This window comes from Somniosus microcephalus, chromosome 9 (assembly GCF_052327205.1).
Source record: "Somniosus microcephalus isolate GS21.2 chromosome 9, FLI_Smic_1.0, whole genome shotgun sequence".
Taxonomy (NCBI): Eukaryota; Metazoa; Chordata; class Chondrichthyes; order Squaliformes; family Somniosidae; genus Somniosus; species Somniosus microcephalus.
The window spans coordinates 140,902,240-140,917,914 of record NC_140995.1 but is presented as its reverse complement, the minus strand read 5'-3'; the positions used below and the strand labels follow the sequence as shown (position 1 = coordinate 140,917,914).

General features: G+C 45.1%; 1 protein-coding gene across 1 annotated transcript in view; it reads left to right on the top strand.

Moving 5' to 3' along the window:
- slc35f1 (solute carrier family 35 member F1) overlaps positions 1–15,675 on the top strand; it is a 522,812-nt gene that overhangs the window by 401,582 nt on the left and 105,555 nt on the right. Inside the window, exons 4-5 of the mRNA XM_085997332.1 lie at positions 7,606–7,765; positions 11,710–11,866. Of these exons, the coding sequence (XP_085853458.1) occupies positions 7,606–7,765; positions 11,710–11,866 (317 nt within the window). The remainder of the gene's footprint in view (positions 1–7,605; positions 7,766–11,709; positions 11,867–15,675) is intronic.

Sequence of the window (15,675 nt, the reverse complement as noted above, 5' to 3'; positions counted from 1 at the left end):
GTCCTTATTGCTGCATCGAACGAAGCCGCAGCGAAAGGAACGGCGGAAATGCAGCTAAAGGCAGCGGCACTCAGTGTGCAGCAAATTACTTCGGGTACAACGAAATGCTATCGTTGTGGGAAGACAACACACGACCAGAACCAATGCTGGTTTAAAAACCAGGAATGTAGGAAATGTGGCAAGCTCGGTCACATAGCTAAGGTATGCCGGTCAGGAAAGAAGACCAACAATAATGAGTCACCACAAAAGAGGTACAGGAAGGTACATGAGGTGGCTAGGAAGAGTCCAGATGAACAGAATTCGGACTCAGACTCCAACAGCAAGGCACTGGGTAGTCTGAGGAGTCATAATGTGAGTAAAGAAGCTGACCGACAAGCTATCTGGATCACACTACAGATTGCAAAAGTCCAAGTGAAAATGGAAGTGGACACCGGATCGGCGTTGATGGTCATGAATAAGCATGATTATAAAAAGTTATTCAAGCATATTCCCCTACGGGATACGGAACTAGTATTGCAGACATACACGGGGCACAAAGTATACCCCATCGGAAAGATAGAAGTCAAGGTGAGATACAAGGACAAAGATCACCAAAGGATGGACCTGTATGTGTTGCCTGAGGGAGGTCCACCACTTCTGGGACGGGAGTGGATCAGGAAAATAAAGATAGACTGGCATTCACTAAACACCATGACGGTAGATTCCGGAAAGGAAGATGTCAAACCTGAACGGTTGTCCAGAATATTGGACGAAACTAAAGAGGTATTCCAGCAAGGAATGGGAACACTGCGAGGAATTAAAGCAAAGGTTAAGATTGCAGAACATGCAAGCCCAAAATTTTTCAAAGCCAGATCGGTACCTTACGCGATACGACCTGCTGTGGAGGCAGAACTGGAAGAACTTGAACGATCAGGGGTACTGTCAAAAGTGGACTGGAGTGAGTGGGCCACGCCCATTGTTCCCGTCATGAAGTCTTCACCAAGTAACAAGCCAGGGGGACCGGGGAAGGTCCGCATCTGCGGAGACTTCAAGATCACAGTGAATCCGGTGCTTCACACGGTACAATACCCGCTTCCGCGGATTGAAGACATCTTTGCTTCGTTGGCTGGAGGGAAACACTTCACCAAGATAGACCTGGCACAGGCATACTTACAAATGGAAGTCGAGGAAGAGTCGCGTCAGTACCTCACCATCAACACACACAGAAGCTTGTATCGTTATAATAGACTGGTTTTTGGGGTAGCTTCGGCTCCAGCAATTTGGCAGAGGGCCATGGAGCAGGTATTACAAGGAATTCCAAGCATGCAGTGTTACTTAGACGATATCCTGATTACGGGACAAGACGAGGAAGAACACCTCACAAATTTGAAACTGGTGCTCACTAGGTTGAAGGAATATGGCCTTCGAGTTAATCGCAAGAAATGTGAGTTCTTCCAAAAACAGATCTCGTACTGCGGTCATGTCATTGACCGAGAGGGGCTGCACAAGTCACCTGACAAGATAGAAGCTGTCGTGAAGGCCCCCGCTCCGGAAAACGTATCACAGTTAAGATCATTCTTGGGGTTGATTAATTATTATCACAAGTTTCTGCCGAATCTATCCACGGTGCTGCATCCGCTGAACGCTCTGTTGCGGAAAGAAGTACCATGGAAGTGGAGTGAGGAATGTAAAAAGGCCTTTCGCAGAAGCAAGGCGTTGATTACCTCTGAAGAAGTGTTGGCTCATTTCAACCCAACGTTACCTCTTCGTCTAGCTTGTGATGCTTCCCCCTATGGAATTGGAGCAGTACTTTCACACAAGTTACCAAATAGCTCGGAAAGGCCAGTGGCATTCGCGTCCCGATCATTGACCTCCGCGGAGCGAAATTATGCTCAAATAGATAGGGAGGCCCTCAGCCTTGTGTGGGGCGTAAAGAAATTCAATCATTACCTGCAGGGCAAGAAGTTCACATTACTGACAGACCACCAGCCGTTGGTGTCCATATTCAACCCTAACAAGGCCGTTTCCACCATGACAGCGCAAAGGTTACAGAGGTGGTCCGTGTTACTTGGGGCACACCAATATGACATCGAATACAAAAGGTCCAAACAGCATGGAAATGCTGATGGGTTATCGCGCTTGCCATTGCCGATAGTAGAAGAAGCGACTACAGTGGACCCGGTAGAGATGTTCCACTCATCCATAGTGGAATGTCTACCAGTAACAAATTCGATGATCGAAAACGAAACAAGAAATGACCCGACTCTCTCACGAGTCTATGATTTAACGGTGGAGGGATGGCCAGCACAGGGCGAACCAACGCTGCCAGCATTTTCGCAGAGAAAAGAACAGCTGTCAGTGTGTCGAGGAACCCTGATGTGTGGATCTAGAGTGGTGATTCCACCCAAACTTCAACAGAAGGTGTTAAAGGAGCTGCACGAGGGACATCTGGGTGGAGTGAAAATGAAGAACCTAGCAAGAGCGTTTGTGTGGTGGCCAGGCATTGATGGGGACATCGAAGAAATCACTAAGAGCTGTCTAGGATGCCAGAAGGCCCAAAACGCGCCACCACAGGCTCCTCTGCATCCATGGGAGTGGCCCTCATCTCCTTGGCAAAGGGTACACATCGACTTTGCTGGTCCATTTATGGACTCAATGTTTCTAATAGCGGTGGATGCACACTCCAAGTGGCCGGAGGTAATAAAGATGTCCACCACCACCACGGAAAAAACCATCACAGTGTTAAGGACCATGTTTGCTAGGAATGGGCTGCCGGAACAGATCTGTTCTGATAATGGACCGCAATTTGTGTCCGAAGAATTCAAGAAATTCTTAAAGAGCAATGGGGTTAAGCACTACACGTCAGCCCCATACCATCCCACCTCCAATGGATTGGCTGAAAGGTTTGTCCAGACCTTCAAGAAGGCCATAAAGGCCATGGGTAATGAAGCCATTAACTTACAACATAAGGTGGATAGCTTCTTGTTGGCGTACAGGAATGCAACACATGCGGTCACAAATCAAACTCCCGCCATGATGTTTTTTAATAGACGACTAAGATGCCGGCTGGATTTGCTTAAGCCAAACGTCAGAAGGGACGTAGAGAACCGGCAATTCCAGGGCATGAATGAAAGGCCAACTAGATCTTTTCAGATAGGTCAACAAGTTTTGGCCCGGGACTACCGTACCGAGAAATGGCAGCCTGGAACTATTGGAAAAAGGCTAGGGCCGTTGATGTATACGGTGGACATTGGGGACAGTATAATAAGGCGCCATGTTGACCAGATCATAGGGTCAGCCACAAATGGCCAACCTACTCCACCACCTTACACGGTTAATGTTGAGACAGAGATACCCAGAACACCTACCTCCGATCTGGTAATACTGGAATCAGATGAACCTGACACTGTCCTTCAAGCCGAATCGACCTTGCCAGAAGCACCTACTACCCTGCCGGGAGTTACGACACCACCGAGGCGTTATCCGGACAGAGTCCGGAAACCTCCAGAGAGACTGAATCTGTGAACTGTCTTGCATAAAGTTGTATATATGTTATAATGTATGTTTAATGGGGAATCAGTATGTTGTAAGCTAAAAAGGGAGGATTGTAGTGTATGTACCCGTCTACCTTTAAGAGAACTATTGTATGTAACCGTCCACCTTTAAGAGAACTACTTTAGGTGTTGCACTACTTTGTTGGCTTCTGTATACTGTAATACCGACGGTGACCACACCGGTATATAAGTGCTGTGTCAGGATTTATTGGGCAGATTCGCCCTGACCTTCGAATAGTAAAGTCCTGTTTTAAGTTACTCTGGTAGTCTGTGTATTAATTAACTAAACAACCCACAGACTTTACAAACGTGCTTTGAGAGCTCCTCCTGGCTCTGGAAAAATAATCTGGACCTCCCTCCGCAATCGTCACGCTACCCCACCACCAACAACCTCCCCCCACCTCCCTCGCACTTACCTTGCTGGCAGCTAGTGCAGCCAATATTGCAAAAGAACCAGGGCAATTGTTTGTTATGCACTGCCTGAAAGGGTGTTGGAAGCAGATTCAATAGTAATTTCAAAAGGGAATTGGATAATACTTGAAAAGAAAGAAAGACTTGTATTTATATAGGCCGATTGGCCTACTCCTGCTCCTATTTCTTATGTTCTTATGTTCTTATGTTCTTTCATGACCTCAGGACATCCCAAAGCACTTTACAGCCAATGAATTACTTTGAAGTGTAGTCACTGTTGTAATGTAAGAAACGCAGCAACCAATTGCGCACAGCAAGGTCCCACAAACAGCAATGTGATAATGACCAGATAATCTGTTTTAGTGGTGTCGATTGAGGGATAAATATTGGTCAGGCCATTGGGAATAACTCCCCTGCTCCTCTTCAAAATAGTTCTATGGGATATTTTACATCGACCTGAGAGGACAGACGGGGCCTCGGTTTAATGCCTCATCTGAAATGAAAAATTTGCAGGTCTATGGGAAAAGAGCATGGATTGGGACTCTTTGGATAGCTATTTCAAAGAGCCGGCACAGGCACGATGGGCCGAATAGTCTCTGGTGCTGAATGACCATAAGAACATAAGAAATAGGAGCAGGAGTAGGCCATTCGGCCCTTTGAGCCTGCTCCACCATTCAATAAGATCATGCCTAATCTTCTACCTCAACTCCACTTTCCTGCACTATTCCCATATCCCTTGATTCCCCTAATATCCAAAAATCTATCAATCTCTGCCTTGAATGTACTCAACGACTGAGCATCCACAGCCCTCTGGGGTAGAGAATTCCAAAGATTCACCACCCTCTGAGTGAAGAAATTTCTCCTCCTCTCATTCCTAAATGGCTGACCCCTTATTCTGAGACTGTGACCCCCGGTTCTAGACTCCCCAGCCAGGGGATACATCCTCCCAGCATCTACCCACCAAACCCTGTAAGAATTTTGTGTGTTTCAATGAGATCACCTCTCATTCTTGTAAACTCTAGAGAATATAGGCCTAGTCTACTCAATCTCTCCTCATAGGACAATTCCCCCATCCCAGGAATCAGTCTGGTGAATCTTTGTTGCACTCCCTCTCTGGCAAGTATATCCTTCCTTAGGTATGGAGACCAAAACTGTATACAATACTCCAGGTGTGGTCTCACCAAGGTCCTATATAATTGCAGTAAGACATCTTAGGGGAAAAATTGAGTCACGCCCCCTTTAGGGCACCCGAAAATATAGCGCCCCCGCGGCCGAAATTGAGTGGTAGCACCCCAAGAGGGAGGCGGGGCGCTACTGGAAGCGCCCCGCCTCCCTCTTGGGGTGCTGTGAGGGAATATCGCGGTGCTACGCACTGCGGTACGTCGCGCCGCAGTACTGCAGGCCTTCCTCCCCTTTCTTAAAGGGGAGGGGCCTTGCGCAGCGCGACCCGGGGCCCAGCTGGGCCACCGGAATTCGGAGTGCCGGCAAAAGAGCCCGGTATTCAAGAGAAGTGCTAGGCTCACGGAGCAGAGCCGGCACACCGCAGGGGGGGGGGGGGCGGGGTTCAGGAGGCCGGGGACGGTAGAGGGGGCGGGTGCTAGCAGGCGGCCAGCAACAAAAATGGCTGCCCGACACCTCCCTTTAATTAACGCCACCCCAGCCACAGGTAGGCCCTCCTGACTCCGTCGGACATTGCGCCTGGTGGTAATTCACGGGCCGCTGCCGAAGATCACGGCCGGGGCACAAGCGGGGCGCTGCGCACAGTGATTACATCATCGCTGCCGGCGCAGCGCCGCGGGGCACTAACGGTTACCTCCGCCGCTAACCTCCCGCTGAATTTCGCGGGAGGCGTTGGCGGCACCGCGCCCGGACATTAGTTGCTTTGTGCCCCATTAGCGCTAATGGGAGGCGCAAAGCAACCAAATTTTCCCCCCCTTTACTCTTATACTCAAATCCTCTTGTAATAAATACCATTTTCTTTCCTAATTGCTTGCCGTACCTGCATATTAACTTTCAGCAATTCGTGTACAATGACACCCAGATCTTCTGAACACCAACATTTCCCAATTTCACACCAATTAAAAATTACTCTGCTTTTCTATTTTTTCTACCAAAGTGGATAACTTCACATTTCTCCACATTATATTCCATTTGCCATGTTCTTGCCCACTCGCTTAACCTGTCTATATCCCCTTGCAGCCTCTTTGCATCCTCCTCACAACGTACATTCCCATCTAGCTTGTGATTGAGATGAATGACCTCCAACAACCACAGCCAACTTCCTTTGTGCTAGGTATGATTCCAACCAATGGAGAGTTTTCCCCTTGATTCCCATTGACTTCAGTTTTGCTAGGGCTCCTTGATGCCACACTCGATCAAATGCTGCCTTGATGTCAAGGGCAGTCACTCTCACCTCACCTCTTGAGTTCAGCTCTTTTGTCCATGTTTGGACCAAGGCTGTAATGAGGTCAGGAGCTGAGTGGCCCTGGCGGAACCCAAACTGGGTGTCAGTTAGCAGGTTATTGCTGAGTAAGTGCCGCTTGATAGCACTGTCGACGACACCTTCCATCACTTTGCTGATGATTAAGAGTAGACTGATGGGACGGTAATTGGCCGGGTCGGATTTGTCCTGCTTTTTGTAGACAGGACATACTTGGGCAATTTTCCACATTGCCGGGTAGATGCCAGTGTTGTAGCTGTACTGGAACAGCTTGGCTAGGGGCGCAGCTAGTTCTGGAGCACAAGTCTTCAGTACTATTGCCGGAATGTTGTCAGGGCCCATAGCCTTTGCAGTATCCAGTGTCTTCAGCCGTTTCTTGACATCACGTGGAGTGAATTGAATGGGCTGAAGACTGGCATCTGTGATGCTGGGGACCTCAGGAGGAGGCCGAGATGGATCATCCACTTGGCACTTCTGGCTGAAGATAGTTGCATCAAGACATCTGTTTGGCTCCCCAAAGTCCGCCTGCCCAATGTAAAGCGCAGCCACCTCTTTGTCACGGGTATGGGCGAGCAGTCGGGCCGCACCGCCGATTGGATGGCCAAAAATCAAAGTGCCCATTAACTTTAAGATGGAATTAACTTTAATATTTTGTGCCAATTTTTGGAAAGTAATGTTTTGGACAATAACAGGAAACATTAATATGGTGCTACAGTAATGCGACATTTAAAAATATCTAAATTTATGGTTTCTAAAGTTAGATCCTGCTGCTGCCGAGAGTGGGTCTAGGAATCGACGCAGAACAGTTATTGGGTCACAGTGCAATTTCACACATGATGCAAGCATGTAGAAAACTAACTCCATGTTGATTGCCAGGCCCACTCAGTTTGCTTTGATATGATTATTGTCAGGCGCACCTTGATCATCTGATGAGCCGGCTTCAAGTAATCCTCAAATTGACAACAGCAGATTATAAAGTAAATTGGACAGAATGGTGCACAGAGGTTCATAGGTCACTGTTTGAGTCCCCAAGACCTGAACTGTGAAGCCAGTGTGTCTACAGTCAAGTGAAATTTGCTTTGGAAAGTATCCTATGTCAAAACCAAAAGAGTTGAGCATGGCTCAAGCATCACACATTTCATGCATTGGTGATTTGTTGCCCCCTGAAATTGTTTATATGGCAGTAATGGAATATTTTGCCCTTTCTTTTTTGTTTTGCAGCTGTTAGATTGTTTTGTTATTCCAGTGGTACTGTTGCTGTCCTGGTTCTTCCTGCTGGTGAGATACAAGGCTCTTCACTTCATTGGAGTCGGGGTGTGTCTGCTGGGGATGGGATGTATGGTGGGGGCAGATGTTCTTGTTGGAAGACATCAAGGAGCTGGTGAGTTACTCATTACTTCAACCAATAGAAAATACAATGAACCATTTTTGTAATATGTGTACAGACCATCAGAAAGGTGAAACACAGCTTTCAAACTTGGGAGATTAAGGCACTCTAGATAATTATGCATCAGTAAGCTTAACATTGTTAAGGTCTGGTCCACATGTCATTTATAGGCGCTAGTGGAATTTGTTACTTTACTGAATTTACTTTGCTTCATGGCTGAAGCTAATTAGATCTACCCCCAATTGGTCTGTTTAGACCAACAGTGTTAAATCATAGAGCCTGTGCCTGCTCTTTGAAAGAGCTGCCCAATTAGTCCCACTCCTCTGCTCTTTCCCCATATCCCTGCAATTTTTTCCTTTTTAAGTATATATTCACTGCACAAATACTTGTCATTGTGTTAAAACTGAACCAGAATTTACAGTACATTACACCTGAATTGCCATAGTATGGGATGGCCGTGAGTGGATGTAAACTTTGTGTACATCCCAAAAATAGACTCCCACCATTTTAGATATGGAGACTCAACATCTTTTGGGTAAGGCTCCCATCTGACATTACTGGTAAAATACACCAGCATAAGAATTTGATATTTATACAAATTAAAAATAGAAAATATTGAATGGACAAAACCAAGCCAGTATATAAAAAGTACACTGCACTGCAAACATCAGCACTATCTCACTACATTACTGTTCACAAGACAAAACCCATATATAATTAATACATTGCACTGCAAGCATTAGCATTGGCTTACTAGTTTGCTATTCACAGAAAACCCCACCATATCAGTTCAATAATTGGTGTTACTCAATATCTGATGCTGTGAATTATACCCTGAATCATATAATCTTATAAACAGTGTACACGTTAGACTGTGTCTGATTGCTGTTCACCATATATGAACATTTCATGCTTCAAGTCACTATACAATAATAAAAATGACATTGAAAAGCACATTTAATGTTTATAGTGAGATCAAACACTCGGTTTCATATATGTCTTAAATGGAATTATTATGTACTAATTAACATGAGGTCAGTGCTGAAACAATATCGCTCTTCGGATTGGTTGACACAGCACTGTAAATCATGTGGTATTAAGAGTCAGAATGTTGGTTTTGGGAATGTAACCGAGTCCTTTGAATAAAGACCCTGCCCACCGCTGTCATTGTAATTTCAAACTCTGTTTGATGCTCATTTAACTTGTACGTGGTTTATTTTGTTTAATCATGTTCAAAAAGCACCCAGTCTTTGTTCAGTATGGGATCTCGTGGTGATAATGAATTCCAAACTGTTTTGTATAATCAGCTTTTTAGCACCCTTTTAGCTCTCAGCTGTGCTTTGTGCCAAAACAATATACAGCATGGTTAATCGACGAATACATTAGTACCTTCTCCTCATTATTGTCTTAAAGATATATATATATAAAGATATATGCACATTTTAATTAATTTGTTCTACATTATTGTTATCAGGACCAATTTTATGAAAGCGTGTTGTTGGTGGGGGCTAAGTGGATATCGGGATATACGGGCACTGCTCTCCATGATTTTCTGTCTATTAATTATAATGGCTAAAAATTACAAAGAATATGCACCCTAATTTCCTTTATATGGTCACAGCAGGCAAAATGCCCCACTAGGAGTACATAATATCATAAAATCGACCCCATAATGTAAAATTTAACCTCTTCACCAGCAAAAAGCCAAATAAAGTGTGCTTTTTGTCTGTGCGCATGAGATTAGGCATGTTATTGTTGCGAAATGGAGCATTTCCTTTCCACTTCTGGCACCTATTTCCTGCATCAAGCCTCCTAGGCATAGTTGCAACCAGCATGGAATGATGATAGCGGCACTGGAAGCCTGGCTGCATGTGTACCCTGCCAACATGTCTTTGCGCAATGCTGGCAGAAGCTAATTATCATTCTTGATAATAAATTTGAAGAAAACCATCTGATTCAGTGGATCTCAAAAGTTACTCAGGTTCTTGCATCCCTCTAACTTTCGTGCTGACTTTTCTGCTTTTGAATTCCTCTGCTCAGCGCATGTGTATGCCAACCAACTGTCTCCACCCGGCTCAGCTGTTTCCCAGTCTCTTCTTTCCTCTGTATTCATGGGTTCTGGCTTTTCCTGCACAGGTAGTGCACCGGTAATCCGGCACCCGACGGTCCGGCAGCTTCAGTGGTCCGGCACGAGGAAGGTCCTGCTGTCACATTCCCTCCCTGGGATGGGTCCGGCTCGGGTCCCGGGACTGCCGCTGGGTCAGGATCAGCGCCTGGACCGCGCAGCATCACCGACGGCTCGGCGGAGCGATGGAGCCCGAGCCCGAGCAGCCCGTGGGCGGCGGGATCGGCGGCGGCGCAGGGAGGGCAGCAGCAGGAAGAGGAGGAGCAAGTGGTGGCGGTGTTTGTGGTGACTTTCGAAACCTTCAGTGGTTCGGAATTTTCAATGGTCCGGCACTGGCCTGGTCCCGAGGGTGCCGGATCACTGGGGTTGTACCTGTACTAAAAATTGTGCGGCTGCAGCCACAGCTGCTTGGAACCTGCATTAAAATGTCATAACTTGAATGGTGCACTGGACCATTTCAGCTCACCTGTGCTAAATTGTGGTTGAGACTTGCCAACTGTCCTGGGGTGCTGGCGCCACTGCTCCAAGATGAAGTGTAAGGCATAGAGTAAAGGTCCCTAAACTCTTGCTGACGGTCTCGAATTTGGGATTAAACCTAGGTTCACTGGATTTCTGCGCCATGCCAAAAATGCTGGAAATTCCAGTTGGTGAGGGGAGCGCAGACCTAAAGTGGCATGTCTGGGGGAGTTCCAGGGCTAACCCATAAATTCATAGAATCATACAAGCACAGAAGGAGGCCATTGTGTCTGTGCCAGCTCTTTGAAAGAGCTTTCCAATTAGTCCCACTCCCCTACTTTTTGTCCATAGCCCTGCAAATTTTTCCTTTTCAAGTATATACCTAATTCCCTTTTGAAAGTTACTATTGAATCTACTTCCACCACCTTTTCAAGTATTGCATTCCAGATCACTATTCCTCCACATGCCCCCACTAAGCCCAACAGAACTCTAACTCTCAGCTTTAAACATTCCATTGTGGGCCTAGTAAAGTCCCCTGAAGTTCCGAATACAAACTAATCGACCCCTCTACAAAAATGTCCCTTAGCTCCCTTAGGGGCATTAAACAAATGTAATAGCTGCTCCTCTACAGGTCTGATTTTCCTCCCTACTGTTGGGTCAGGTGACTATGAAAAATCCTTACAGGCACAGACTGCACATCCAAAATATGTTAATGACTCTGTCCTCACAATTTGGCATTCCCAACATGGAAAATTGCCCAGGTATGCCCTGTCCACAAAAGCAGGACAAATCCTACCCAACCAATTATCGCCCTATCAGCCTACTCCCAATCATCAGCAAAGTGATGGAAGGAGTCATCAACAGTGCTATCAAGTGGCACTTACTTAACAATAACCTGCTCACCGATGCTCAGTTTGGATTCCACCAGGACTCACTCGGCTCCAGATCTCATTACAGCCTTGGTCCAAACATGGACACGAGCTGAATTCCAGAGGTGAGGTGAGAGAGACTGCCATTAATATCAGCATGGGCTAGCATTGAATCCAGGTTCCAGAGATGAAAGGTTTGTGTTGTAATGGAGTACAATGCCCAACTCTACATAGGCTTGAATAAAATACCCTTTGAACAGTTTTCACCCGGTTTTAATTCTCAGTGCTATTCTTATAACATAACAGCATTTTCTGTACCAATTATACCAATATTAATGCATCAGGACAGTGTGTCGGTTAACATTGATCATCTCCAATGTAATTTTATATCTGTGAAAGAAAAAGTGATTGTAATTAGTATTCAGAAAGGTTTCTGGCATATGTCCAAAACTAATGCTACAATTGATTTTTTGTCTCCTTTTGGCCAGGTGATAATAAGCTGCTTGGAGACTTGCTAGTGTTGGCAGGAGCTACATTATACGGAATTTCCAATGTCTGTGAGGAATTCATTGTGAAGAACTTGAGTCGGGTGGAGTTTCTAGGAATGATTGGACTGTTTGGGTCTTTCTTCAGTGGCATACAGTTGTGAGTTTTTTTCCCTACTTTGTAATATGTGGTTACCAAATTAACTATCAGCCAGACTTGATTGATTTATAGTAGTAATAATATAATTACAGGGCTTTTCCTTACATAACAGTCACTGCATTTCAAAGTAATTCAGTGTGTGAACTGTGTTGAGATGCTGTGTAGAGATGTGATAAGGTGCTAGATAAATGCAAGTTTATTCCGTGTTTGGAAAACATTTCAGATAATTTACTTTTATACATATTAGGGGGTAATTTTCTGACTTCATGGAAAATAGTGCACTACGCACTCTATTTCTGATGTGCGGTCCTGGCAGTCAAGGCTCCCGCCTGAAGCAAGAAGTTAGAAAATTATCTCTGTTGCTTTTTTAGTTTTACATTTTCTTTGTGTTCATAAATTTTGTGCTGGATCAATTTTTTCAACTTTTGTCACCCAGTGTCCCAAGTCAAGCACTGCGATGTCAGGTGCCATAATTATTCCCATAATAGACACCTAGGGCTGGATTTTACTCATGGAGACACGTTGGGGGCGGGACTGCTGCCTTCCGGGTTCTAGTCCCGCCCCCAGCGACATCCAACACACAGACGCTATTTTCCCATGATTGGCCTTGTTAAGCCTGCCCTGCGGGCTTGCTGGCCAACTAAGGGAAAGCTGGTGCCAGATGACATCAGTTGATGACGCTTCATCAGCCGGTTTTCTTAAAGGCACATGGACCATAAATTTTTGACAGATGATTTGACGATGTTTGACAGCATTGATGTGCTGTCAAAAACTGACAATCACTGTACACAGGTGAGCCCTTGCATCCAGGCTCTCCAGTGACTCTCTCCTTAGGATGAAACAGATGGCAGCGGCAGGTGAGGGTACAGAAGCAACCTGTCACTTCTCCCATTGAGGTGAGACCACACAAACACTTCAAAGCTTGTCACCTACAGAAAAATCTAAACACATTAAAAATGACTTTCCTAACATTTCCTTACCTCTGATACTCACCAGTGTCCCATTGCATCCTTCACACCACTTCTGCAGCTGTCATCTATACCCCAACAGTACAATAGACCCACAGAACACCTCACTTACCCTGGTGGGGTTCCCCAACATCGGGAAGCCTGCAGCAGAAGTCTAAAAATTGGAAAAAGCCTCTTAACTGCCTGTTAACTACCTGTTAAGTGGCTATAATCCTCTTCCCGCCGCTAGGAGTCGGGTCCCTGCGCAAATTGGGTACCCGACTCCTGGGAAGATTGATTGGAGGTGGGTTGAGAGCGGGTTCGGGACCACCTCCCATTCTTTTTGACTTTCCCAGCAATCCCGCCTCCAAATCTGCTTCCTCAAGGCTGGTAAAATCCAGCCATAATGTGCAATTTCATACATTACACTTTACTTTATATATGGATTTTTTTGCAAATAGTACACAATCAGATAGAATGCATACCTGAGTTTATTTCTAATTTAAAATGGTAGGCTTGATGGAGAGTAAATCTGCTTTCACTCACTTGGCTCAGTGGTAGCACTATCGTCTCTGAATCAAAAGGTCATAAATTCAAGCTCTACTCCAGTGACCTCAACACATTATCTAGGCTGCTGCTGCAGTGAAATACTGAGGGCGTCCTGCATTTGTCAGAGATGCCGTCTTTCAGATGAGATGTTAAACAAACTGTCCTCTGAGGTGGACCTAAAATATCACTATTCAACGTCTTGGCCATTATTTATCCATCAACCAACATCACTAAAAAAAAATATTATTTAGCTACGTTCAGGAGATAAGATTCCACTTCTAACAAGCGCATTTGCTAGTTTTGCTCGAAATCATTAACTCACGTTAATTGAGTGAATCATCAGTACAACGTTAATCTAAATTTAATTTAAATAATTTACAAGAATGATTAAACATAATAAAATACTACTGCTGATAGAGTGCAGGAGATGGATGGCCTAGAAATTCGAGTCAGAAGCGTCCCGCGGGTGCAAGTCTCTGACCTACACTTACCTAGCGCGCCAGCCGTTGTGCTGTGGGCCCGCGTGGGATTCCGATCCTGGGCCTCCTCCAACTGCCGGTGTGCAGCGCTTGCATATCCCAGGGGCGCAGTTAGTTCGATGCGTCCCCTGGGATCACGTGGGCCATGGAGAGCCAATGGTAGCAGGGAATGCCCATTCATAAATTTGACAGGAAGAGCTGTCAAAACTATAAATACAAATTAGTCCCAAAACATAACTAAAACTTCAAATACATTTTTTTTTTTAAATCACATTTTTAAAATAACTATAAATTACATAAAATAACTATTTTAAACAATAATTTAAATTTTTGAAAAAATTAATTACAGTTTCTAACGGGGCTAAAAATAAACTTGCCTTTCTTTAAAGTATTTAAAAATAATAAACCTGTGGAAAAAATGTTTTAATTTTACTTAATTCACCACTTACCTTGTTAAAAGCAGGCCTTGCAACTGCTTTTTATAAGTATAACTGCTGGAGACTTACCCTTCCGGAGAAAGCTGCAAAAAAAACGGAAGTTCCAGGCGAACGTGCTGCCTCTCCAGTGCACACGTTTGACCTGTGAACCCCTTCCTTTAAGGGAACGGAAGTTCCGGTTTCCTGCGCATGCGCAGTGCATGCACAAAACCGTCACTTTCGTTGGGCCTACGCGCGAGTGCCCAGCACTTACTCACCCGAGGGGACATGAAGTTCTGTCCCAATATTAATGTAGTTGTTTTGTAAAGCCTCCAATTGTTTTAGCACAAAAGACTATTTTTAGTTGCTTTATAAATAGGGCAGATTTATAAAGTTAATAGCCAACGGGTATTGACTCTATACTTTTGCCCCAACCAACTCCATGGCTCTAACCCTTCCTTTTTACCTCACAAGGCCAAGCCTCTCCTCACTCCATACATCATTGTACCTCTTTGCCTCTTTGTCCTGCTGATAGCCTGCGACTTGGTTTGACCTGGCGGGAAAGCTGTGGCGACCTTCACGCTCAGGCCGGGATTAAAATGTGATCGGGTCCCATTGACGTCATGGGACCCGATTTGCATTAATTCATGAGGCATCGGCCTGAGTCCGGCAGGCGCCCCATCAGTCACCAAAGCAGCAGCGGTAAAATCAGAAATTGTCAGGAACAGCACGGGAAATGGAGCCTCTCCATTTTAACTGCTCACCCGCTCCATGTCTGCTGAGCAGAGTGAGTGAAAACTCCCACGGCCCACCCCAAAAATGTTTGTATGTTAAAATTACAAATGGAATTTTTAGTCTTAAATGTTGGTAATGAGGTATATTAATTATGGAGCATTTATTTAATTATATCATTACATAATGCATAGCAAAGATCTTCCATTTTGAACAATTCCAAACAAGCACTGATGGTTAGATGACATGTCACACATTGGAAGTCTAGTTCATTTCCAGTAATTGTGCATTTCATACATGCAGATTTGTATAGAACAGGTCAAGCTGGACAAATTCATTTGGGACACGCCGTATTTAAGTCAAATCTCTGTGGAGAAGTAAAATGATAAGTATATTACAATTTACTCACACAAAAAATAATCTTTCCTGTGCAATCTGAATTTAAAAAACATAGGCCGGAATTTTCTGGTGTCGGTACGGGTGAGATTGAAGGCGGGTCGGGTGGGAAATTCAGAATAAGTTGGAGCGGGTCGGGAACCCGTCATCATCCCGCCCCACGCGCCTTTTCCTCGGGCCCGTTTGCCAGCGCAGCAACGACCCGAATGGCAGAGGTGGCTGAGCTAATTCAGATGATTATGAGGTACTTGTCTGGCCCTTAAGGGTCTTTTTAACCCTACCTTTCACAT